The 26,323-nt window shown below is 41.2% G+C and overlaps 1 protein-coding gene and 1 non-coding gene across 7 annotated transcripts in view; one reads left to right on the top strand and one right to left on the bottom strand.

Annotated features, from left to right (window-relative positions):
* The window catches only part of Capn7 (calpain 7), a 36,270-nt gene extending 14,553 nt beyond the window's left edge, over positions 1–21,717 (bottom strand). The window contains exons 1-10 of one of the 6 annotated variants that reach the window (XM_006252608.5): positions 21,368–21,715; positions 19,298–19,452; positions 18,353–18,461; positions 14,324–14,481; positions 13,417–13,484; positions 11,105–11,305; positions 8,308–8,394; positions 5,635–5,761; positions 3,973–4,058; positions 2,537–2,630 (exon numbers count right to left, since the gene is read on the bottom strand). In XM_006252608.5, coding sequence (XP_006252670.2) covers positions 2,537–2,630; positions 3,973–4,058; positions 5,635–5,761; positions 8,308–8,394; positions 11,105–11,305; positions 13,417–13,484; positions 14,324–14,481; positions 18,353–18,431 — 900 coding nt within the window. In that variant the 5' untranslated portion in view covers positions 18,432–18,461; positions 19,298–19,452; positions 21,368–21,715. 6 annotated transcript variants of the gene reach the window in all.
* A 3,431-nt stretch (positions 21,718–25,148) lies between these two features.
* On the top strand, positions 25,149–25,286 carry LOC120097595 (small nucleolar RNA SNORA48). Its single transcript, XR_005495165.1, has one exon. It is a non-coding gene; the product is annotated as a small nucleolar RNA SNORA48 (small nucleolar RNA).
* The last annotated feature ends 1,037 nt before the right edge of the window (positions 25,287–26,323 follow it).

Raw genomic sequence — 26,323 nt, 5'->3', positions numbered from 1 at the left:
AACTGGGACTTGTGGGTCAGGCCTGCAATCTAGGCTACTGCAAAAGCCGAGGCAGGATTACAAGTTCAAGGTCTGTATGGATTAAAGCATGAGTTCAGGGATAGCATGTAACCTAGTTCATGTCACTTAGACAGACTGGGGATTCAGTGCAGCTTAGAGACAGAACTTTTGCCTTACCATGAACAAGGCCCTAGCAGGCTCAATCCTCAGCTCTACCAAAACTTACTTAGGGGTGAGACAGAGTGGTCAATGCTCCCTGGGTAATTTATGGACACCATGTACACAGTGATTTTCAGTCCCAGTCACCAGGTGATTTTGCTAAAATGCAGACTCTGGGGACAAGAGGGATGGCCTGGTGGTTAATGGTAAGAGTAATCTAGAAGATTACTCTTCTAGAGGACCTGGGTTCAATTCCTAGTACCCACACATTAGCTCACAATAGTTTGTAATTCTAGTTCTAGAGCACTGTTTCTTTCTTTTTTTTTTTTTTTCTTTTCTTTTTTTCGGAGCTGGGGACCGAACCCAGGGCCTTGTGCTTGCTAGGCAAGCGCCCTACCGCTGAGCTAAATCCCCAACCCCTAGAGCACTGTTTCTTAACCCTGAATGCTATAGCTCTTTAACAGCTCATGTTGTGATGACACCAACCATAAAATTATTTCATTGCTACTTCATAATTTTGCTATTGTTATAAATCATAAAATATCTGTGTTTTCCAATGGTCTTAGGTGACTCCTGCGACAAGGTCATTCAAGCCCCCAAGGGGGGTCACAGCCCACTGCTCTAGAGGATCCTGATAGCCCTTTTCTGGTCTCCCTAGACACTGTATGTACATGATCCACAGACATGCATGAAAGCAAAATACCCACATATGTAAAATAAAAATGGGAAAATCTTTGAAAAAAATTTTGCAACTCTAATTCAGTACATCTGAAGGCCTAAAATTCTAGAATTCTAAAAGCTCCCAGGTGATGCTGAATTTGATACAGGAACCTGGGGTAGATAGGTGCTAGAGAATGCTAACAATACAAGGAAGGCCTTATTATGGAGTTCAGACAGCTAAAAGAAACCACAGCAGTATAATTTAAAACTGCATATATGTCACAAGAAACAATAAAGGTTTCTTATATCTCATTATGATGTTTATGAAGTCTTCTGATCTAATAGACTTAGTTTATCTGGTTTCCTTAATCAATTAATTTATTTACTTGTTTATTTTTTGAGTCAGGGTCTCACTGTGTAGTCCTGTATGGCATGCATGAACTCATTATGTAGACCAGGATGGCCTCAATCTCAGGGATCTATCTGAATAGCCTCCGTCTTCTGAATGCTGGGAATAGCCATGTGCCACCATCCTTTTATCACTCTGTAATTTTTGAAGATTATTATTAGCCTTTGTTATTGTATGTGAATGTGCACGATGCACGTGTGTGTGTGCAAGTACATGCCAAGGCAGTAGTGAGGTCACTCTCACTGTCTGTCCACCTTCATGTTCCAAGGGGTTCCACAGACTGAACTCACATCCACTAGGTCTGCAAGGACATGCCTTTACTCATGAACTATTTGGCTGATCCTGATTTCCTATCAGTAAAAAAGTTAAAGAGCCTTCTCAATGTTCTCAACACTGAGGGAAGCAGGAGGCACTGCAAGTTTGAGGCCAGCATGGGATACATTAACAACATCCTGTCAGAAAAAGGAAACAAAACAGAAAAGGTTAAAAATGTTTAATCACTAGCAATTCTTTATTAGAAATGTGCATAAGGTTTTTGAAAAGCATTTTTAAAAAGACATTAACTGAGTACAGTGATTCATGCCCATAGCTCCAGTTTACTCCTGAGGATCACTTGAGACTGACTGAAGACAGTTTGGGTAAAACAATGAAACCTAGCTATAAGAAAAGACTATTTTATGGGGTTTTAGAGATGGCTCAGTGGTTAAGACCTGCTGCTCCTCCAGAGGACCAGAGTTCAGTTCCCAATATCTGTATCAGACAGCTCCCAAGGACCTCTAACTCTAGGTCCAGAGGATCTGAAACCCTCTTCTGGCCTCCATATGGCTACATGAACAAATGTGGCTCTTGCTTACATGTGTGTGTGTGTGTGCATGTGTGGAGCTATGGGCATGAATCACTGTACTCAGTTAATGTCTTTTTAAAAATGCTTTTCAAAAACCTTATGCACATTTCTAATAAAGAATTGCTAGTGATTAAACATTTTTAACCTTTTCTGTTTTGTTTCCTTTTTCTGACAGGATGTTGTTAATGTATCCCATGCTGGCCTCAAACTTGCAGTGCCTCCTGCTTCCCTCAGTGTTGAGAACATTGAGAAGGCTCTTTAACTTTTTTACTGATAGGAAATCAGGACACACACACACACACACACACACACACAAATTAAAAAATAAATCTTTATCAATTAAATTAACTCCTAAAATCTTTACACAGTCACCTTTTCTTAGTTGTTTCCCTTCAAGATTCAAAGGTAAGGAGGTGAAGAAAGAGGAGATAGAAGTAGGAATTGGGAAGGAAAAAGACATTCACCTTTCTTGGGACACCATTGAGATGAAGTTTTACCATATACTTCCCACAGGGATTATACTCTGGTTCTCCATCCTTATTCTGTGGGTAAATTATGCTTTGGGAAAGGAAAATACATATTAAAATACCAATATTACTATTCAACATCAACTAATATATGACTTTATATTACATTTAAACAAATGCCATTCATTTATAAATGTTACTTTCTTCCCAATTTTCTAAAATAGAACACAAGAATATTTTAATATTTTAAATACTTCTTGGTTTTGGTTTTCCTTTTGAGCTAGGATTTCAATATGTACCCAGGTTGGCCTGGAACTCATGATTCTTCTGCTTCAGGCTCCCAGATATAATCCTACACCCAGCTTAAGAAACAGTTTCAAAACCATAAACTAGAATATAAACTTTCACAATATTCTGAGGCAGTGTCTTACATACTTCAGGCTTCTAACTCTCTGCACAGCAGAGGAAGATTTTGAGCTTCTGATCTCCCTGCTTGCACGTGCAGAAGGGTGGATTATAGGCATGCTCTACTGTGGCCAGTTTACAATACTGGAGGAGTGACTCGGAGCCTTGTATACACGAGGCAGGCACTTTATTAGCTGAGCTGCAGTCTACAGTCCTCAGCTTTTCACTGTTTTAACAAATTAGATACTAAGTAGATATATTTTAAGCCAGTTAAAATGAACTTTTATCATTGGTTTCAAGAAGTAAAGATCATTTCAATAAATCATAATTAAGGTACTAAGAACAATTCTGATAAAGTCACATAAAATTCCAACTGTATAATGAGGTCTACTTAAGAGCACCTGCTGCTTTTGCAGAGGCCCTGGATTCAGTTCCCAACACCAACATGGTGGCTCACAACCATTTCTAACTCCAGATCCAGGCAATCCAACATCCTCATCTAATCTCTAAGAGACTGTATCACCTTCTCCTGGCCAGGACAATTCTTGTGTGCAGACTAAAGACACATCATACATGATCATGTAAATTAATGAATTACAAAGTTGCACAAAAGGCACGTGGTGCAGCCAAATACCACATGCATACACATTAAGAACTTCCACTATCAATATTCTTTTAAAATAGATTGCACAAAATCACGCACACTCCACACTGTTTAAAATGGCAAATAATAAAATTCAGGACTGTCCAGTTTACTTTTGTTCTTAGGACAAACTAAATAAAAATTATGATCATAGTTACACTGAGTGGTTCTGAGCTTAATATAGCCTTCAGAAACTGAAACTCAGAAGCATTTCAATACATTTAAAGCTATCAGAGCCAGCACTAATGCATGCCATTTCCTATTTTCTACAGCCACATTAAAAGTTAAAAAGGAAAAGTCTTTAATCACAACACTAGGGAGGCAGAGGCAGGTGGATCTCTGTGAGCTAAAGGCAATCATACAAAAGATAAACACAAAACTTTACCTGGTGATTAACTTCTTATTGAATCGTCTCTCATATGCTGCACTGATGGCCAACGATGCCACAAAGGAACAGTCTGATACTATAGTCTGTTAATAAGAACAGCAGTCTTTCATTCTTGTAACTTCAATGTTTATACAACATTTGTTCATTTTCCTACATCCTTAGCTTTTATATTATCTTATTATTTAAGCAGGAAAACAAATGTCATGCTGCCAACTCACATATTTTATTCAAACAAATCCTAGAAGTATTTCAATGAAGCTGTGTGTGTGTGTGTGTGTGTGTGTGTGTGTGTGTGTGTGTGTGTGTGTGTACGTGCGCTCACAAGGGTAAGCAAGTACATGTAGGTGTATATGGAGGCCCAAGGTCAATGATGGTGGTACTGTTCCATTCAGTCACCTTCTACCTTTCACTTTTAAAATATATTTGTATGTGTGCTTATTTTTAATTATGTGTCTCTGTATGTGTCTACTTTGGGCTATATGTGCACATCAGTATGGACACATGGAGGCCAAGAAAGGGCACTGGAGGCACTGGACATCCTGAAACTGGGGTTGAAGGCACTTATGAGCCACCATATACGACTCACCAAACTCATCTACCCTTTACTTCTCGAGACAGGCTCCTTCACTGAATTTGAGGCTCACCAATTCAGTAGGCTTACTGGCCAGAGAGCTTCAGGAATCCACCTATCTCTGTATACCCAAGGCTAGAGTTATATAGTAGTGTACAGTTACCCTGATTTTTTAAAAAATGTTATGTGTATGAGTGTTTGGTGTGATTGTAATTCTATGTACTTCATGTATACCTGGTGCCCAAAGAGGTCAGCAGGCACTGGATCCCCTAGGATTGGAGGTACAGACAGCTGCGAGCTGCCATGTGGATGGATGCTGGTATGGGTCTGGGTCCTCCGGAGGAGCAGCCAGTGCTCTTCATCACTGAGTCCCACCTGACCTTTTATGTGCTTCTGGGGATGCCAGCTCAGGCCCTTAAGCTTATGCAGCAAGTACGTTACTGACTGAGCCAACTCTCTGGCGCCCAGGAGTTAAATACTTAAACAATTGATTTTATAACTATTTCTTTGTTAAAGGTGAAATTCAATTCTCAAGTTTCACATCTACAAAAGCAAAACTCTGTAGTTGTGGCTGGCACTGTAGCACGCATAAGACCGTAGATTCAATTCCCTGTACTGAAAAAACCTGTAACTGCTCCAGATGTTTCTCACATTATCATTTTCCCTGTGGTAAAGCTGAAACGTACAGAATGTCCTGGGCATGGTGGCACTCACTGGGAAGCTCAGCTGCTTGGGAGTCTGAGGCTGGAGACTATTGAATTTAACGCCAACTTAGGGAACATAACAAAATGTTGTCTCAGAAGAAGAAAAAAACTTAACAAAACTCTGGCCTTGTTTTATGAAAGACAACTCCTTATGCAGTGCAGGCTGATCTCAGGCTTACTATGTACCCAATATGGCGCTGAACCGGGAGTGCTGAGATTACAGTATGGATTACCAAGTCAAGCTGAGAACAACGGGAAGGGTGAGAAGTGTTCACAATTATACTCATCCATCTAAATATAGAAAAATCTAAGAAAAGTCAAATCTAGATACAAATTCTCTTAGAGTGGCACCTTTCTTGAACATTATACAGAATAAGCGTTTACCTGCTTTATGCTAAAACTGGACACAGTGTATATCATTGTAGGGTTGTTGGTGAGATCCTCCGGTCGCACCCATTTAGAAAATGTAGCTTTTTGTTTAGGTGATAATGGAAGCTTGCCCAATCTATCACTGAGGTAATAATAAAAGTTAAAAGAATATATTAATTTTTAAAGATGACTTGAAGCCAGAATGAGACCTTCTTTTTGGTACAGAAATCATATAGTTACACTTTTGCCTTCCTAAAATAGCCAGTCAAATCTGACTTTACACATAACCTTAAATTCAGTTAATCTCAACACCTTCTCCAATTGAAAAAATAAACATAAGTGAAGACAGAAAGTTGTATTTGCTTAAAAATATGGTGTAGACATTTAACTGAGCACCACTATGACGTTCAGGAAAGTCAACCATAAATGGAGTCATTAACAACACAAGTGGTCTCCTGAGGCCTAGGAAGCTGCAGATCCTTCCTTGCCTCTTGAGAGGACAGAAAGATTAGCTAATTTAACAAATAGCAGCCTTGTGCCGAGCATCATGCTAATGCATTCATATCAGTTAAGCACTGTGGGGGAAAGCATAAACTGGTTACCAAGGTCGCACAGCTAAGAAGTCACATTTGAGTCAAGTCTGTGATGCCAAATCCACCATGTTCCCCACTACACTGTACTTGCTCTGTGCTACAGCACCTCTTAAAGCTGACCTACAGCACCAAATAAACCATCCACCATGTTCCCCACCAAGCCTTCTCCTACAACAATGGCAGCACCTGTCTAGATTTCAATAGATTTTGTGGTGATGTGCAATATGCAAACTAAAACAAAGTTGTGTGACATTCTTTAATCCAAGACTGCCAATGAGTAGTATTGAAAGAAGATTTTGTGCTCAAGTCTGACCTGAAAACCCCCACGTACTAGTTTCCTCACTGCAGGGAGGACACCTCTAGACTTTCATGAGCCCATGTTGTAAATCTCTTGAGTATAAAAGACTACCTATGATACTTCTCAAAAATATTTTTTTTAATTTTGAGACATGTTCTTGAACTTATTCTTGCTATACAGAATAAATGTAAGACTCCATAGTACTTGTTCTCTCAAATTACTGAGTAATTAAAGTTAGTGTTTAAACACATTTCTACTCTTCAACTTATAAGGCTATTAAAGGTATTTTACAAAATACAATGCTTATGACTTAAAGATTAACATATCACCAGACCAAAAAAAATTCTTTTATAATCTTTCAGTTTCTACACCTGATTCTATACATGACCCCTTAGAGGATTTGAATGAGCCTTTCACAGGGATCACTTATCGGCTATTCTGCATATCAGGTATTTACATTAAAATCTAAAACACTAGCAAAATTAGTTATGAAAGCAATAATGTTATGGCTGTGGTCACCACAACATGAGGAATGGAATTGTATTAAAGAGTCGCCACATTAGAAGGTGGTGGTTAAGAACCACTACTCTAAATGAAACCACATTATGAAGCCATTTTCCTGTCAATCTGTTAAATGAATTTAAAATGTTTACAACTGTTTTTTCCTTTCAGTATTCTCTCTGTAAAAGAATTTAGATGAGAAAAGTGGGAATCATTCCCACTCAGCTAATTTGTCGTTCACCCGTGCTTCTCCCGACTACAAGCTGAGCACTCCCTACAGCAGACGCTGCTGGAACCGGGGTGGGGGTGCGACGTGGTTGGGCAGACAAGGTCTGTCCCTGCGAAGCTTAGCATTCCCAGCCAGGGGCACGCATTAAGCAAATCATTACCCAAAAAAGAAAAAGGAATGAAAGAAAACATCTGGCTGTGAAAAGATATTCCTAAATCTAAAGCTTTGTCATGGCCACAGCTCCCCGGATGAACTAAAGGAGCTTCTTATTTCATATCTTACTTTTTCAACTATATTTTTAAACTGTCCCCAACTGTGATTGCTCATGCTACATTTTTTTTCTTTTAGACATTCCAGCATTACAGATGTGACTTATCTTAATAAATTATTTATATTATTATATTATATATAATATATATTAATATATTATAATTTATATTATCTTAATAGACATATATACTGAAACCACAAATTTACATCACCTTAAATATATCCATTCAGCACAACTAGAGTGGTTTATTCTTTTTTTTTTGGTTCTTTTTTTCGGAGCTGGGGACCGAACCCAGAGCCTTGCGCTTCCTAGGCAAGCGCTCTATCACTGAGCTAAATCCCCAACCCCTAGAGTGGTTTATTCTTATAATTATGGTAGCAATATCTTTGCGTAGGTATTTGAATACATCTCTAAATAATTCTTTCTGGACTTTTTTCTATTGTGATCCAATCATCAACTAGACAAATGTCTGTTTAGTACCCACTCTGTGCCAAGTACTACACTAAACACTACGTCTGTAATGTCAGGTTAAGATCAATCCTCATGAGCCATGAGCAGGACAATGAAGACAAATGTGACTGTAGTAGTATATCACGGTACTGTATTAAAGTGACAACCTCATGCTACTTGGATCTATATTTGGACAATTTCCCCACCTCTTTCCTAGAAATACTCCTCTTTTCCAACCAACATTATATACAAAATTTAATTTTAAGGCTATGAAGTAAACTGGACTTCAGAGTACTGAAAAATTCTTAAATGATCTTGGAAGTAAAAGTGAAAAGTGTTTACTTACCAAAAAGGCATTGGGTAAGCAAAGCGCTCCCTCAGATCAACACTCATGAAAGGAACATACTCTGCACCATTGATTTTTGATGTTGTCCTACAAGGCACAAGAGAAAGATCTGAGCTTTCAAGTCTATATTAATTACCACTCTTACTTAAATTCTAAGTTTAAATGACAATAGCTGGGGTTGGGGATTTAGCTCAGTGGTACAGTGCTTGCCTAGCAAGCACAAGGTCCTGGGCTCGGTCCCCAGGTCCGGAAAAAAAAAAAAAAGACTGACTAATAAATGACAATAGCTTCCCAGTCTTTAAGTTAATACCAAATGTAAAACCTTCAGTGACAAAGTATAATACTGTATTAAACTGACAACTCCATGATATTCAGATCTTTATTTGGACGGTTTTGATAAAAGAAATACCAGATAATCACTGTTATAATTCAATTTAGTTAATAAGAACATCTTTTAAAATTACCATCCTGGGTTTGGGATGTAGCACGGTGGTAGCACTTTTGCTATCATGTGTAAAAGATTCAATTAGATCTTTTACAGATATTCAATTAGCACCAGCATTGGGGGAGCAGGGAGTGGGGTGACACACACTACAGAAAAAGTGCAGTCTTTTTTTTTTTTTTCTTTTTTTCGGAGCTGGGGACCGAACCCAGGGCCTTGCGCTTGCTGGGCAAGCGCTCTACCACTGAGCTAAATCCCCAACCCCGAAAAAGTGGTCTTAACATTGGCCCTTACAAGTGTCCAGTACAAGGATGCAAAGCCAAGTCTATACTAATCCCAAAGAAAGAAAGCAGTAACTTAGTTATTTAGGAATTTAAACACACAATACGACTCTGAAAAACCGTGGTCTTTCTGTTTTCCAGCTATGGGAGTCAGGACAAGGTCCTGAAAGAAGAAGGTGTCACAGAGACAGCTCTGGTCTGCTGACGGTCACGTGGGGCCTGTGAGGCTTGCGAGCTTTGTCTGGCTTTATGAATATTAATACCTCCTCTGGGGTTCATGTGCTGTTTAACTGAGATGGAGCTTACTTCACTATGTAGCCCAGGCTATCAGGCTGGGCTCAAACTCAAAAACCTCTGCATTCCCATCTCAAGTGCTGGAATTGCAGTGTGTCACCACGTTTAATAACAGTTTCTTCCTTATAGATCTGTGTTTTTTTAAGGGTATGTGCTGAGTAACATGTAGTTGTTGGGTAATAGAGCAGTCAGTCAGCAATGGATGGATACAACAAAAGTTGGGACTTGTAAAGGATAGCTGTCTTGAGAGTTGTTTTGTCAGTGTGGGATTTAAATGTGTGGTATATATAAAAGTAGTACACAGATACGAAGTAGACAAAACGATCAATTTTCACTGTCTGGCTAGCCTCTGTTGAGGAAATGGCTCCATGAGATTGGGTGTGGGCAAGCCCAGGGGACATTTTTTAATTAGTGGTTGAGGGGTCCAGCCCACTGTAGATGGTGCCACGCCTAGCCTTATGGTTCTGCGTTCTACAAAAAGCAAGCAGAGCAAGCCATGAGGAGCGAGCCAGCGAGCCAGTGAGCACAGCACTCCTCGGCTTCTGCATCATCTTCTGCATCCAGGCTCCTGCCCTGTCTGAAATCCTTCCCTGATTTCCTTTAACAACTAACAGTGATGTGCAAGCATAGCTGAATAAACCTTTTTCTCCCTAAAACGCTCTGGTCATGGTGTTTTATCATGAAAATAGTAACCCTAAGACACTAATTTAAAGCCTCAACTTTAAAAGGAGCCTTTTTTGTTGTTTTGTTTTAATTTTGTTTGTTCACATACTATTTTTCCTAGACAAAGGAATTGGGTTAATAGGTGAGTAATTAAAATCTTCAGCGAGAAAGAATGCTGCTCTCGACAGCTGTGACCTCGGAGGGAACCCTGCTCCTTTCAGCTCAACCTCAGGGAAATTTAAAATGACCGCCCAACTCAAGAACAGCCGGCCGGCTTGAAGATTACCCTCTCCCAACTGATCAAGTGATTCAGAAGACAGTTAGGAAGCTCTACATTATCATGAGTCTTGCTGTCACTGTTTTTTAAAGTAGTTTCCCTATGCAGCCCAGGCTGACCTTGAACCTGAAGGTTTTTATATTTATATGTGTGTGTGTGCATATTATATATATATATATACATACACACACACATATATACACATATACATACATGTATATGTGTATATATGTGTGTGTGTGTGTATATATATATATATATATATTTTTTTTTTTTTTTTAATGTGTGTCTTTCCTCCAGAGTGCTGGGATCACAGGCAAGTGTCTGCCCACTCAGGCTGTGCATTTTTAGTAGCTCCCATGGCTGCGTTCAGATACACTAGCCGCCTGCCTAGACTAGGCTCGGTGAGCGTTTTCTGTAAAGACAGACGCCATGAACAGCTCAGGCTTCACCAAGTAGTTCCTGTCCCAGCTCTCCTATTTTCACGTCCTTTAACTCTTAAAAAGTGAAAGAGTATGCACAGCTCCAGACTTTGATGTGCTGGCTGTGTCAAAGTCACCCCCACGCCTGTGCGAGCTGTGGCTACAGAGGTGCACAGAACATCAGCAGCCGCCATAACTGCTGTGCCCTCAGTCTTCAGACCTCAGCTCTGCAGAGCCCATGTCCAGGGAAAACGCCAACACTAAACAGATCAGACCCAACACCTTTTAACCATTCAAGCTGATAACAGAATGACATTACATAGTGTATCACCACAAGGATCTGAAGACAATTCGGAATGAAATGATCTCCACTGTGACGTTTCAAGTTTTCACTACAACGAGGTGTAAGTGGATTTACCTGAGCACTTCTATTTCTTCTGCCGTGTACTTCTGTCCTTGTGCATCACATGACTGTGGACTTATAAACGGCTGAGGCTTTTCAAGGAAAGGATTCGGTCCTAGAGGAAAATGTGTTCTTACTGGAGGAGTCTTTGTTTTCATATTTGTTGACTTGAGTTTGCAAAATGGCTTTGTCAAAGGTTCACTCAATGCTTCTGCTCTAAAACAGAAGCACAGAAGAACTGTTCTAGTTTTCTTCTTACATTTACGCTTTTGGTTTTTTATGACAAAGGGTCGCAAAAAGAGGCTGGGCTCAAATTTGCTGTGTCTTAAAGCTCTGCTCCTCCCACCTCTACTTCCTGTTTCATTTAAACTTATGGGACACAAAACTTACTTCCAGTTGCAAAGCATCCTAATCAAAAAATCCTTACTACTAGTTAAAACTTCTCTATATAAGCTATACACATATTTTGTAAGTACTACTTAAATGAACATTTATTATATGCCAGATACTATGCAAGGTCAAGATTGTAAGATAATGTATAAATCCCATCCTTAAGGTTCTGCGGATAAAAAAGACAATGGTGTGAAAATGACAGATGCCAGGGCAGAAGCATTTCATGCAAATGAATAGCCCAAAGAAAGAGCAGCCCTAGTGACCAAGAGAAGAGGGAGAATCAAAGAAGGGATGCTTAGGTTTAGTGACCGAGTCGTAGAGACCTCCCTGCAGTGAGGAAGCAGATACAGAGTGCACAGTAGTAACAGGCAACAGAGACTGCAGTAACTTCAACGGGATGTGGACAGGCCCTGTGAAAAGCAAAATGAGAGACAGCAGGCATGAGGTGAAAAGGAAAGCAGGATAGAGGGCATCGCATGATAGACAAAGGGACTTGGACTGTTCTGTCAAAGAACTAACAAGCTAAAAATGTTCTTAATCCAAGAGAGCTTCACAAGTCTTGTAACACTCCAAAATTATATGCCAAGACATCTACTTTCCTAGAAAGAAGGTCCTTAATCTTTAACAGATCCTACAGGAGCCTATAATTAAAACCTCAACCTACCTACCTTTGCTTAGGATGCATTCAGAAATACTGGATGGTTTATCTACACAAGAATAAAAGTCAATGATTCTAACTGGTAAAAGAAATCACAATGGAGAAGACAACTATGTCAGGTGAACATGGTAGCCCCATGTCATGAAACTGGAGAAGGCAAGTGTGTCAAGTGTCATTCCTTCATAAATCCGGGTAAACAAGCTAAAGCAACAGATGAGGAAGCAGAGAAGGGACGAGTTATAGCTCAGCGAAAAGGCAGAACATAGCCACGGTAGAGCTTCAAACTAAGGTGATTGCTAAGTTCACACTCTAGAAAAGGGTGCAATTTCTACTCCTTTCCTTTACAAGACAGTAGTTTCCTACTTCAACTCTTAAAAGATGCATAATTCATTCATACCTTGTTCACACTATACATATGTACGTTACATATATTACATTCATTCAACACTACCTACTGAACTATCTACCTTAGGTACCCTACTAGGTGATGCTTAAGCACTGAACAAAATAGACCAAATCAGTCTTCACAAGCTCCCAGTCAGGGAATAAAGGCTGAATGCAACACAGGCATCAACAACAAATACAAGGGACTGGACTTTTTGTGAATTCCACAGTGGGGTAAGAACAATGGGAAAGAATACTGCGACAGAGCAGTAAGAATCAGTGTTGGAGGAGACTCGACTTTAAATCACATGCTCAGAGCAGGTCTCAGATGTGACTCGAGCTTGAAGCGAAGGCCACACACATGGTGTGATGCTGGTAATCAAAGGCCATTCTCAATGTCTATTTTAATAGTAACTCAGGAGGGCTTTCGGAACGCCTGTCCTGGAAGCCTGAAAGTTGTCCTGGAAGTGTGATATTATACAACACATAGGAAGTATTCCATTTAAAATGTGACTGTCAGGGACTGAAATATAGCTCAGTGGTAAATGTTTTCATAGCATACAGAAGATCTTAGGTTTAAGTACCAAAACTCCCACAGACACTCAGTAATGTTAAGGCTATAAAACCAATAGTTATCTTTTCTCACAGTTCTTTTCTCACAGTTCTCTTTTCTATACAACAAAAATTGATATTTCTTGAATAATAGATGGGCCACTAATTTGGTCTAAAGCAAAGAGCTAGCAGGACAGGGTAGACATCTAAGTCTTGGTTTATGGAGCAACATATGACACACATTAAGATATAAATGGTATGTTGGTTTTTTTTTTTTTCAAAAAAAAAAAAAGCACAATTCATGCAATCCATTGATAAGAATTTGAGTGACAGAACTCACCTATCGAGTGCCTGTCGAGCCAACTGTTTCAATTTATTTTGCAGAGTCTTATCGGCAGTTTCATAAGACTTAAGAGAAAGAGACAGACATTCTAAAGCACAGTTGTTTAGTTTACTTAATCCATGTTTCTATGCAAAAATAAAATATTCTTGAGAGTAAATAAATAGTTTATTTCTGTCTTTAAAACTTATCACTTAAAACTATGTTGTGCATCTTATCACTGGGGTGAACCTAAAAGCCATTTCTGTAGACCCGTGCTAATTAGACCTAAACACATAAACATGTGCACAGAAGGCAGAGCAGGAGCCTGGACAGAGCAGACTCATCCATGTTCTCCAGAGTTACAGAAGTCAAGGCTTCTCTGACCCCAAAAAGCTGGCATGTGAACGACAACGGGAACATCCTCTCCCACTTACGCCATCCCCCTGCCAAATGCCTGTGCTCTTAAACAGCAGGTGCCCCTGAAGCTAAGCGTCTCGGCCCCGTCCATCGGAGCACTAAATACGCATCCACCTGCTATGACACTCAGCATATAATTTTATATGGCAAATTAATGAAGCCCTCCCAGACCACTATTTATTTTTACTGTATGAAACTGAAAAAAAAATTATACTAAATTTACAGATTTGTGATGGTGACTTGTTCTTATAGAAGTTTTAGTTACTAACCGTAAACAGCTTAAAAATAAGCAAATGTAATTTTAAAAATCAATTGCTTACTGATCCAATGGTAGTAAAACTATTATAAGGTATAAAACTGTTATTAACTACTCAACATTTTAGTGGAAGATTAGTTTTATTTATAATGATAAAGTGGGAGGGCTCCTTCAAAATAAATATATTTATGAGTAAGTGAAGCAGTTTCTTAACATAATCCCATCAAGCGTAACTCAGTTAACTATACCTACGGTTTTCAGACAGAGGTCCACGGCTTCTGTATACAACTCTATGGCATCTTCCACATTCCCCTTCTCATCCTCATCGAAAGCTTGTGTAACAAGAAAGTGGGCGCGCTCTAGATCCAACTGATGTTTTGATTTCAAAGGATCAGTACTTTTTGACTGAACTAGTAAGGATAAAGGAAAAACACATAGAAAGAATATTACTTCAATGGAGTCAGGAAACACCAACATTTAATATATTTAAGGCATTCTTTACCAAACTTGATAATTCACTTAAAACATTAGCAAAATACACAAAAATCTTTTTTAAAGGAATAGTTTCTCCGCTCTCTCATAAATCTTAAGCCCCCTGCCCAAACCCAATTATTCAGACATCAGGGACCGGATATTAGAAATGCATTAATAAAAATTTTTGCTTCAATTATTTTTCTACTAGCACTCCCTTCATTAAATTAAAAAAACAAAGGAGTCTTCCTCATATTCTTCTCCCTCCATGAAAACAAAGCAAAAACTTGGAAAAAGCTAAATATTAAGAAACACACAGGGCTGGGGATGCAAAATGGGCTTGCCTCTCCATATATATGCCCTGGTTCTACGGCCAGTACCAGAAACAGATACAAGGACGAAGCGGAGAAAGAGGAGGACGAAGGAAAAGAGGAGGAGGGAAAGGGAGAAGGAAGAAGAAGGGAAGAGACGGGGAGAATCGGCGGTCATTACCTTTTTAGCACAGACAGTACTAGGCCCTGCTGAAAAGCTCCTGCTGTTCTTACTGAGATCCAGGAAACACGCATTTACTGCTCTTTGAAATAGTGTTTCAATTTGGGAGTTTTGTTTTGTTTTGTTTTAAAAGATTTATTCTATGTGCCTGGGTGTTTTACCTATATGTATGTCTGTACACCATGTGCGTGCCGAGTGCTCTTAGAGGTTGGAACAGGGTCTCAGATCCCTTGGAACTGGAGTTACAGGCATCTGTGAGCCACCATGTGGGTTTTAGAACTTGAAACTGGGTGCTCTACAAGAGTTCTTAACTCCTGAGCCATCTCTCCAGTCCACAGCACATGTGTAGATGCTCAGTATCATCGACCCTCAAGCAAGGAGAATCAAAGCCCGACAAGACGGTACTTAACATCCATTAGGATGACTAAGAATAGAAAAGTCAATAACAAGTCAATTCTGGTGGCAGAGCTCTGTACTTGGGAGGTAGACAGGGATATCAGAGTTTGAAGCTGTACAGCAAAATCTGGTCAAAACATCAAAAAGTAAGCATTGCAGAGCTGTGGGTAAGCGTTAGGCACCTCTCTGGAGAAGGAGGCCACCTCCAGCACTGCACACACAGTGAAGAGGAGAGGGAGACAGTGCATGTTTAGGAGTGAGAACGGAGTCAGTCCCGCTGCCCGTGTAACTGTAAGCGTACGATGTGCAGCCAACAGTACCTGGATGCGCACAGCACCACTCACAATACACAAAAGGGAGACGGGTAAACAAGTGAGGTGTGGACCGCTTACCCACGAAAAGGAGCAGAATCAGATGTATCCTGTAAACCTCACAGATACTAGGCTTAGTGAAAGAAGCAAATGACAAAAGGATGGGATGGACAGTCAGTCCTGTATTAGGTGACTTCATTTCATTTAATATCCAGAAAGAGACACCTGAAGTGGAAAGTTAGTCTAGGAATCTTAGCCTCAACATCACATTTGTTCATTTCAATTGATATTTTCCCACTCGGGTCAACCTATCCTCACAGGAGTTTCTTGACTATAAAGAAGCTGTTTTGAAATTTGAGTTTCTATTTTCTTTCTTTTAAAAACAATGTTTTTGAGGGGATTACATACAGCCCAGGCCGACCTCTAATTCACTCTGCAGCCCAGGTTGACCTCAACCCTCTGTTACCTACCACCCGCATGGTGGGATCACCGGCCTGTGCCCTGACATGTGCCTTACACATGATGGGGTTAAACCCAGGGTGCCATGCCAACAGGCAGGCGCCATGCCAACCGAGTTCCATCCCAGCGGGTTTTAGTTCCCTGTCTGTGTCTATGTATTCTGAGACAGGGTCTCACTATGCACCCCAAGCCAGCTTCAAGCTCAGAATCCTCCAGCCTCAACTCCTACGTTCCTGGATTATAAGCACGCCTCACCACATCTGGCTAAAATCAAGGCTCTGAGCGAGATTTCTATTTGAAAACGTCCTTAGAAGCCACTGACTTCTTGCAGGTTACATATGCTACAGAACAAAATAAGAAAAATGTTGTTCAAATGATTCTACACTAAAAATCCTTTCCCAATTCCATCTCACTGGCGTATTCTTTAAGAGGTTAGTGGTTATTCTTCTGTAATGCGTCGCCATTGTAGAATTTACTTTCGGATCTAGCGCGTCTGTCTTAGCTTTGCGTTGCTGCAATTGCTCAAGCTGGCCTCGGGTCACAGAGTCAAGTGCTCCTCTGCTTTAGCCTCCTGACACTGGGTCTGCAGGCTCCTACTCCCACACCACTGCAAAAGCAACTTTTAAAGTTCTGCTGAATTTAAAACAAAATAGGAAAATATTTCCTAATTCTCTAAAGGAAAAAAATTTATTTCTTCACAATTATTGGAAGAACTTTAAGGATTTAGAGAACACTGACTGGAATTAATATAACAGCCTATGGAATAAGTATGACTATGTATACATAAGACAAAAAAGTTGGAAATTCCCTTAGCTACCAGTTCCTACTCCTAAGCTAGTATCATGATACAATACTAGCTTTTTTCCTACTAAAGAAGTCTGTGCTAACATTTGGCCTAATGTCTCAGATTCTACAACACTGCAATGTTTCTATTTTTATGTTTCTGCATTTGACTTAGGGCCTCCTGAGTACCCCTCTACCACCTTCTTACTTGCCATCTAGAACTAACATTCACCCAGTTGATTGTAGAAAGGACAGAGAAATCACGGGAAAGTCCTGAAGGACTACCTTCTAAACTTTAAAAATAATTTTCTAGGAAAACAGTATATGAAATAATGTGAATTATTTACAAAGCAAGATGTTACATTTAAGTTTCATTTACTTGGCTGGAAAATGAAATTCTTTGCAGTCATGTTGGGTCCTGTGTGCCCCCCCATGTTGAGAAGGAAATCCATAACATAATCTCAAGTATGATAAATCAGTGCTCCAACCAAGCTACTCTCAGAGCTCCCAAGCAGATATTCTGAATGCAGTGACTACTGTGACTTTCTACACGCCAAGTGCTGTACAGACAGTCCTACAACACTGCACCTTCTGCATGTTAAACCACGCCAAGGGCTGTACACAGACAATCCTACAACACTGCATCTTCTGCATGTTAAAGTAACCACCAGCTTTTTACAAGATTGCTGTTGTGACAGGGAATCAGAAGTAGATCACATAGACTTTACCCTAACTACATGCTTCTAACTACTCATTCCACTCAGAATAAGTGGCAGGCAGTAACAAAATCCATTTAGAGTAAAAATCCTCTGAGTATTCTTCTGTGAATTATCTAGCATAGGAAAAAAAGGGGGAGGGGTTCTAAAAAGCATTCTAAAGAAGTGAATATATTTCTAAGCCAAATGTTAGCATTATTTTTCTCTTCCACCCACATGAACAGCAGATTTTGACACAAATCCTTTTTCTCTAACAAAACTGATCACTAAGCTTATGTACACTTTTCTCGTGGCACTTGCTATGCTGTTTATTTTTAAAAAAATCCTAAAGACAATTAGTGCCTTAACTTTAGGGTCAGCAGAGAGCTTGTGTCTGATACTTTAAAAGCAGGCTCTGGCAGGGTCTGCATCCTAACTCTGTCAGTGACAAATTCAATGTAGAGAATCTAAGAGAAAACGGAGTATGTGCTATTATCTCTAACATTCTTCTAATAGATCTATTAATTCATTTCCACATCATGATTTCTTAAATTTCTTTAAGAGAGTTTTCTCAGTGAGCAGAAGGAGTGAGTATCAAGATCCAAGATGGAAAGGCAGGAAAAGCATGGAGTAAAGGCGTGGACAGAAGAGAGCAAGTGGTAGCTGTGACTGACCTGCAGAATGTAGAGCTTGGACTCTTTCCAGATATTCACTGATCTTTTCTTGGATCCGTTCTAGGCTGGAGCCTGCCATCTCTGCATAAATTAAGGCTTGGGCAGCTTCCTTAAAAGATGATGATAATAATAATAATAATAATAATAATAATAATAACTCAAAGAATTCAAAAGACCTATCATAATATGAATTTTAATTACTACTAATTTTCTACTCATTTCATGATAATAAAACAAAAACATCTTCAAGATATTTTTCCTTTTTTTAAAGATTTATTTATTTTATGTATACGAGTACACTGTAGCTATCTTCAGCACACCAGATCCCATTACAGATGGTTGTGAGCCACCATGTGGTTGCTGGGGATTGAACTCAGGACCTCGGGAAGAGCAGTCGGTGCTCTTAACTGCTGAGCCATCTCTCCAGCCCTCAAGATATTTTTCATACAGCAAATAAGTTATAAAATCTTCTAATACCTTTTCTTCCAGTTTCAATATCCTTAATTTTTATATTCTGTTGAAAATTTAAGAACCCAACTATTAAACACTTCTTCAGAATAGCTATGGTTTACATGTTTTCTATTTCCTTATATATAAATCAGGTGTAAATTATATACTTTGAAAAGGCACACTGAGTCTTAAAAAGCATTGAGACGGGTGCTGGGGCTTTGCTCTGGCACAGCGGTTGTCTAGCATGTACAAGACCCTGGTTTCAATATCCAGGACCACGAGAACCAAATCATTAAACAAAACAAAATATCAATTTAAAAAAAATCAGAAGAAAATGTAAAGGTAAAAAGTCTCAAATTAGAATTAAAATATTAGGGTAGAACATACCAAAGTAGATTTCAGTTTTATGAGACAAACTGAATTAAGACGACCTGACTGGCCCAAGAGTTTCCATTTCCCCACTACTGTTCTAAGGTTAGCAATGCTACTACCCACCTAATGAGAGCAGACAGATTTCTGCAAGTGACAGCCCCTCTCTGCAGGAGCTGAATGTGTGCTACACCTCACAGGCCTCATGCTGTTTCCAAAGCAGCTACCACTGAGCGTCATTTTGTAGGCCAGTTTTTGAACAGAAGTTGTTTAACTGAGTCCTATAAAATCAGTAAATGCAGTTTAGACCCCATGAGAAATTCAACCATAACAGCCAGCTGGAGTAGAAAAGATGACTTCTTCGGGGTCAATAAAGCAGATATTTCAAGGGAGAAAAAAAATTTTCCACACAAACAATAAATACCTAATCTTACATATACCAAAAATACATTATAATGAACCTCTTACACATAAATTAAATATTAGTTCAGAGTATACTTTACCCCTCACACATAAGTACTGATTTTCAAATAATCACCTCACTTTTTTAAAAAAGTCAAATAGTTACCAACTTTATTTTACTTGTTTTATTTATATTCAAAAGTGAAAACAGAATCAGGAGCAAAAATACACCTACTTTTTTACTCTCCCTTTTTAAAAGAAAAAATTAAAGACAGGGTTTCAGTATGTAACCCTGGCTGGCTTGGAAATTGGAAAGTAGACCAAGCCAGCTTCACCCCCTCCTCCCTGCCCCCTCACTCTCTCATCTCCTCCTCCTAACAGGGTCTCAGACGTCCTAAACTGGCTGGTCCCCCTGACTTCTGGTTTTACACAGTGCTGAAGATGATGTCCTCCTCACTTTTTAAAAAATTTCCTTAAAGATGAATTTTAATACCTAAATGACAACTTCTTAAAGGAAAAAAAAGTTGCATAGTGTTTTTTTTTATTTTAGAAAAAGTTATTTATTACTTTTTAGAGACAAAGTCGTACAATGTACCTCAAATCAGCCTGAACTCAGTGATCCTCTTCCTACCTCACTGTACTGAAAGCTGGGACTACAAGCAAATAAGCAGGTGCCACCACACTAGGCTATATGGTAGTATTTTGACAGTATTTGCTGACTTTGTGTCACAAAACTACAACAGAATTTTCTTTTAAAGAACTATCACCTGGTAGTCAGGCATGGTGGCACACTCCTGTAAATCTCAGCACTGGGAGGGCTAAGGCAAAGGGAAGATAAATTTAAAAACAGCTTCCACTACAGCAAGATCACGATCACTGAGAGAGAGGGAGACAAGGAGACAGACAGACACACACAGACACACACACAGATACACGCGCACGGGTGTGGTAGGGAGGTAGGATTGTAAAATCAAAATTAGGAAACTTAAAAGGAATGATCCTAAAACAAACCAAAGTGTCTAAATGTACGGTAGGTTTTAAAATAGTAAATATTCGCGGAAAGCAAACCACTCTTTACAGATAGCATAGGGAAAAATGTACTACTTCTGTATAATCAAGGAAAAGATGCCCACATAATGAAGATACAACTGGAGGGGTGTGTTTGCAAACCTTCAGGACTGGGGAGCACAGGATGAACGGCCAAAGTGCATACCCTTTGATTTAGCAACTGTGCTCCCAGTCAATCATCCAAAAGAAGTTATCACAAAGGTTTTGTTTTTTAAGACCTAAGGATATTAACTGCCCCCACTACAATGTTGGAAAGCCACAACCAAATACAGAACATGTTGTAAATGTAGCGCATGCAAGCAACCAGATGTTATCTAGGTACAATGCAGAAGTGAGGGGTCAAAATAGTGCGATATGATTGAGGTTTTGGGATTTAAAAGCCGCGTATACACACATACGTTCAGAAAAACAATCATGGATACATACATCGGATGCTAAAGTAAGATGAATTTCTTTTCTAATTTACTTTTTCTTTTCTACCTCGAACACGCACTATTGGCATATTCTGACAGATCACCCACGGTTGGTCACACATCAAGGCCAGCAAACAGCGAACAGGCCACTCACTCCCCATCCCACCTCTGGCAGCCACAGGCAGCAGAGCGGCGGGCATCTGCGGCCTGACAAGCTGGACTCGGCCGACCCGAGCAGGACCTCGCCCCTCCGCCTCGGGTTCCGCCAGCACTTGATCCGGTGACGCGGCCCGAGACCGGTGCCGGTCCTTACCTTGTAGTAAAACACCGCCTCAGAGTAGCGGCCTTCGTGGTCGCGCTGCACTGCCAGCCGCGCGAACTGCACGGCGTCCCGCTCCAGCGCCGACGCGTCCATGGCGCCCAAGGCCCCACGCCCGGGGAGGCAGACAGGCCCTGACGCCGGCCCCCGCCGCCCGGAGGCACTGCGAGGAGAACTGAGGACCCCGCGAGCAGAGTGGCAAAGTTTACTTTTGAGGGCGGAGGAGGAGAAGATGGAGCCTCCACTACCTCAGACCCGCCCGGAGGACTGCTTGCTCTGAGCAGCCCGGGCTCGGAGCCCTGGCGGCCGCCCCTCTCGCGTTCTCGCTCCGCCCACCAGCCGCACTGCGCAGGCGCAGTCGACCCCAGCGGGGGCTCCCTCCGGAGCGGGCGGGGCTCAAGGCGACCGCAGGTAGGCGGGGCCAGAACAGTGTCCGGTGGGATTGGACGAGGGGAAGCAGGTGCCAGGTCGAAGCCGAGGGCTTTCGCTTCCGCCTGCTAGAAAGGAGGTGCCAGTGCCCAGGAGGTTGTTGGAGAGGATCAGGGTATGGCTTGAAAGGAGCATGCGCGTCATGGAGTACTTCGTCCACTAAGTGAAAAGGATAGGCGGGAAGAAACAATCACGCACCTCCCGTCGCCAACTAGTTTAATTAAAAATAAAGATATGAAGTGAGGCTAGGAGGTGCTTTTGAGATGCTCTGGTAATGTTCAGTTGACAAACTAAATAAAGCATGACCTTCTACGGACCCCCATGGCACCCTGAAGTGTGGTATTGTTTGAATTGTCTACAAACCAGATGATGTGTTTTTACTTGTATCTTAGGGCAGGTTGAACGTTGTAATTACATAATAAATGACAGTTTGGTTGCTTTCTTTTATCCACTTAAACGTTTGAATTCAGCAGTGATGAAAATGAACTGATGGGAAGTACCAGAATTTGGATGAGATTCAAAATCCATGCTGTGTCAAAGTAGCAAGTCTTGACAAAAGTATACACTGTATGATTCCACACAAAAGAAACATTAACACAGCATATGCTGACACATCCCTGTAAGCCAGCAGTCTGGAGGCTGTGGTAAGAGAATTCAGCCAGTGCCATCTACACAGCAAAACCCCTGAACAACCCCAGGAAGCATATGTCTGTTATAGTGCAGTGCTTCCCCATGCAAACATCAACACAAATCAGCTGGAGATCTTGCTAAGAGTTCATTGTGAGCCTGACTATGGTGCTCGCCTGCACCATTTGGCAGAAGAAGCAAATCTCTCAGTTCGAGGCCAACCTGGTCTTCAGAGCTCATTACAGGATAACATGGCTACACAGAGAAACTCTGTCTCAGACAAAAAAGGAGTTGATTGTGATTCAGTCTAGAGCGGTTTCAGCTGTGTTTAAGCTCTAGAAAGACTCCTTGGTGATGCTAATGCTGGTGTTTCAGAATATTCATTATCAAGGTCACAATGGTGTGGATGCTACTACTGAAACTGGTCAGTGTACAGCTAAAGAGGCTGTGGTCAGCTTCCCTGTACGTCATGTGTGTCTAGACCAGCCACCTTGCTTGTGCCAGCTATGACTGTCTGCCATCCCCTTCCTCCATTCTTACAATCTTAAGCCCTAGCAATAGGATTTTCTTCACATCAAGCCCCCAAAAGGCTTTTTGTTCTATGCCATCATCCCCTAAAGGAGCTCTTAGTGTTTAGTCTTAGATGGGCCCATCACAAATGAATCATGAGACTTAGACAAATCGTTTTGCAGATGAGTAGTTACGCATTTGTTTCTTTGTTCACCAGTTGAGAAACATTTGTTTATATTCATACACGCCTGATCCTTACCTACCAATTTCCCAGGTTTCATGAAGCTTAATAAGTATGTTCATGAATCTACCTAGAAGGTAGGAAGTACTTTTAAGGGAAAGTACTTTTTCTCTAGGTTTAAAAAGGTGGCTCAGTGGTTAAGAGCATTTATTCCTGCACAGGACCAGGGAGGGATTCCCAGCACCCACCTAGTGGCTCACAACCTCTGTAGTTTCAGTTTCAATGGCTCTTCTAATCTCCACGAAGATACACCAGTCACACACCAGACTACATTTCAGCAAAATGTTGATACACATATATAAATCTCAACATAACAATTTTTTAATTTATTTATTTTCTGTATAGGAGTACACTGTAGCTGTCTTCAGACACACCAGATCCCATTATAGATGGTTATGAGCCACCATGTGGTTGCGGGGAATTGAACTCAGGACCTCTGGAAGAGCAGTCTGCGCTCTTAACTACTGAGTCATCTCTCCAGCCCAACATAACAATTTTTTAAAAAGTGTTTTTCCACAAAAAAGGCCATCAATGTTCATAGGAGCTTTATATTTAAATTTATCTTGTAATTAATAAGTATACCTATCCATGGTGTATGAGATAATGCCTTAAAATATATTTTTGAAAGGTAAAATCATGCCAACAAATGTCTGCAGCTTTATTCTTGCTGACTAAAAACTAAAAATAATTAAAATATCCACAAACAAGTGCATGGATAAACAAATCATGAAGTATCTACACAATGAAATATGTCTTAACAGCAAAGATGGGATTCATTACTTACAACATGATGAATCTGCAAAATATTATTCTGAACAAAGAAGACGAGGACAAAAGAATATGTTCTCTGTCCCTATATTTCTAAAACTCAAGGGAAAACAAAATGAATATTTAACAACAGAGAATGTCCGTGCTTGCCTAAAACTGTGGTAGATTGATTTGGAGGGATCACAGAGTTTTCAAAGTATGTAGTGTTATATGAGCATATAAATTTTTCAGTTATACATTTAAAATCATCCAATTTATTACTTATAAATTTCCCCCAAATGAAGTTGATTTTTAAATATAAAAATAGTCATAGGAAGGACTTCATCAATATGGTTTGTTAGTCACATCATTACTGCTTCTTTTAAAGTTCCCAGCCAAGTAATGCTAATTTATTACTTCATTCAGTAAATACTGTTGGCCAGACACTGGGTGTTAAAGCAAGGTGACACAAATAGCTGGCACCAGCCAAAAGGTGGCAGCACCTTTAGGTAGTTGCTAATGTCAGGGTTAGGAGGCCCTCAAGAATCCATTGTCACTCCATGTTGATGGACATATAAACTAGAATAATCTCCTTGAAAATGGATTGGCAGCTACTTATAAAGTAAAGACAGTATAGCTTTGGATTCATCCGCTCCACCACCCCCTTTTAAACGAGGTGTAATCTTGTTAGAGGAAGTGTGCCACTGTGGAGGCAGGGCTTTGAGTTCTCATATACATGTTCAAGTCTGGCTAGTGTGATCCAGCCCCCACTCCTGGTACTAACTTCTGTTGTAGGGTTTTAGTGCTATGAAGAGGCACCATGACCAAAGCAACTCTTATAAAGGAAAACAGTTCATTGGGGCTGGTGTACTGCTTCATGGATTTAGTTCATTATTACGGCATGGCATTGTGCAAACAGACATGGTGCTGGAGGAGCCAAAGAGTTCTCCATCTTGATCTCAAGGCAGTGAGGAGGGGACTGTCTTTTGCAGGCAGCCAGGAGGAGGGTCTGGATCACACTGGCCACACTTGAGCATTTATATGAGACCTCAAAGCCACACCTCCACAGTGACACACTTCCCCTAACAAGGCTACACCTCCTCCAGTAAGGCCACACCTCCCTTCCCATGGGGCCAAGCATATTCAAACCACCACACCCACCGATCCCTGAGCTTGCCACAGAAACCCACCAATCCCTGAGCACTTTACTGATCTTGACTACTCCCCTGGCACTGGACAGAGACAATCTGTGGTGATGTTCTTCTATCAGCCAATGGTGGAGCAGATGGCAGTCCTTTGTTCATGCTAGCTTGATGCCTGGCTTGGTGGCCAAAGCCGTTTCATGCCTAGGACTCATAAAAATCAAATCAAATCCAGGCAGCATTACATGGGGGGAGGAACACAGAGACCTGTGGATCACCGCGCTGCTCACGGACCTGCCCTCCAGTGCATGGCACAGATGGGCTGTGGAGACCTGCTTACTGCCATGCTGATCATGCAGTATGAATGGAAGATGTCACCCAGGGGTCTGCTATAGCCAGTCTGCAGCACGATCAGCCACAATATGCAAATATGTGGTGACAGATGGGAGAGAAAAAGAAATAGGGCAGCTTGAGCATTATGGAGAGAGATGGAACTGGACACTCAAGGGTGGACAGGAGTGCCCTGTTATGAGTGGCCAACCCCACCACCGAGGGCCACGGTGAGATTCCAGTCCCAAGCTTCCTCTGAGGGTCATCTCTGGAGTCATAGCTACGCGGTGCCATAGGTTGGTGTCCAGGGCTCATATCATCACTGGAGAACGGGGATGTCCCTGGTCTGGTCAGCCACAAAGGACCACATGATGTACAGGGCTGTGCTGAACTAACCTCACCCATCACTGGCTGTGGCGTTCTGTAGAACCAGCCCCACATCTCACAGGCAGCAGCACTCTGGAGAGTGCCTTGCCTAGAGCTGCCCCTGGTGGTGGGTGTGTGGGTGAGGGCCGCTGTGAGTGTGGGAGAGTGGACTCTGGTAGTCAGGAAGCTGCTCACAGGGTTATAAACATGGTAGAGCTAACCTTGCCCCTCACTAGGTACAGCACTCAGGAGAGCAGGCCCTGCATCTTGCCTGGACAGCAAAGCAGAGCTGACCTAGTGGTGGGGGTGCAAGTGAACCAGCAGAAGGGCAAGGGCAGAAAGGACCGCCCCACCGCACCGCTCCTCTGCCTTGATGTGAACTGGGCAGGGAGAGATGCCTTCCAGACCCTTGCTCCTCACCACCAGAGGCAGCCAGGAGAGCTGACCCTGGGGTCATGAGAACACTGCTCCCTCTCTCCCTCTCTGCCTCTCTCCTTCTCTCCTTCTCTCCCTCTCTCCCTTCTTTCTTTCCACTCAATGCTCCTTTTCTGATGAGCT

Source organism: Rattus norvegicus, chromosome 16, assembly GCF_036323735.1.
Source record: "Rattus norvegicus strain BN/NHsdMcwi chromosome 16, GRCr8, whole genome shotgun sequence".
NCBI classification, from domain to species: Eukaryota; Metazoa; Chordata; class Mammalia; order Rodentia; family Muridae; genus Rattus; species Rattus norvegicus.
Note: the sequence above shows the minus strand (reverse complement) of the source record. Positions and strands in the feature narration are given on the sequence as shown.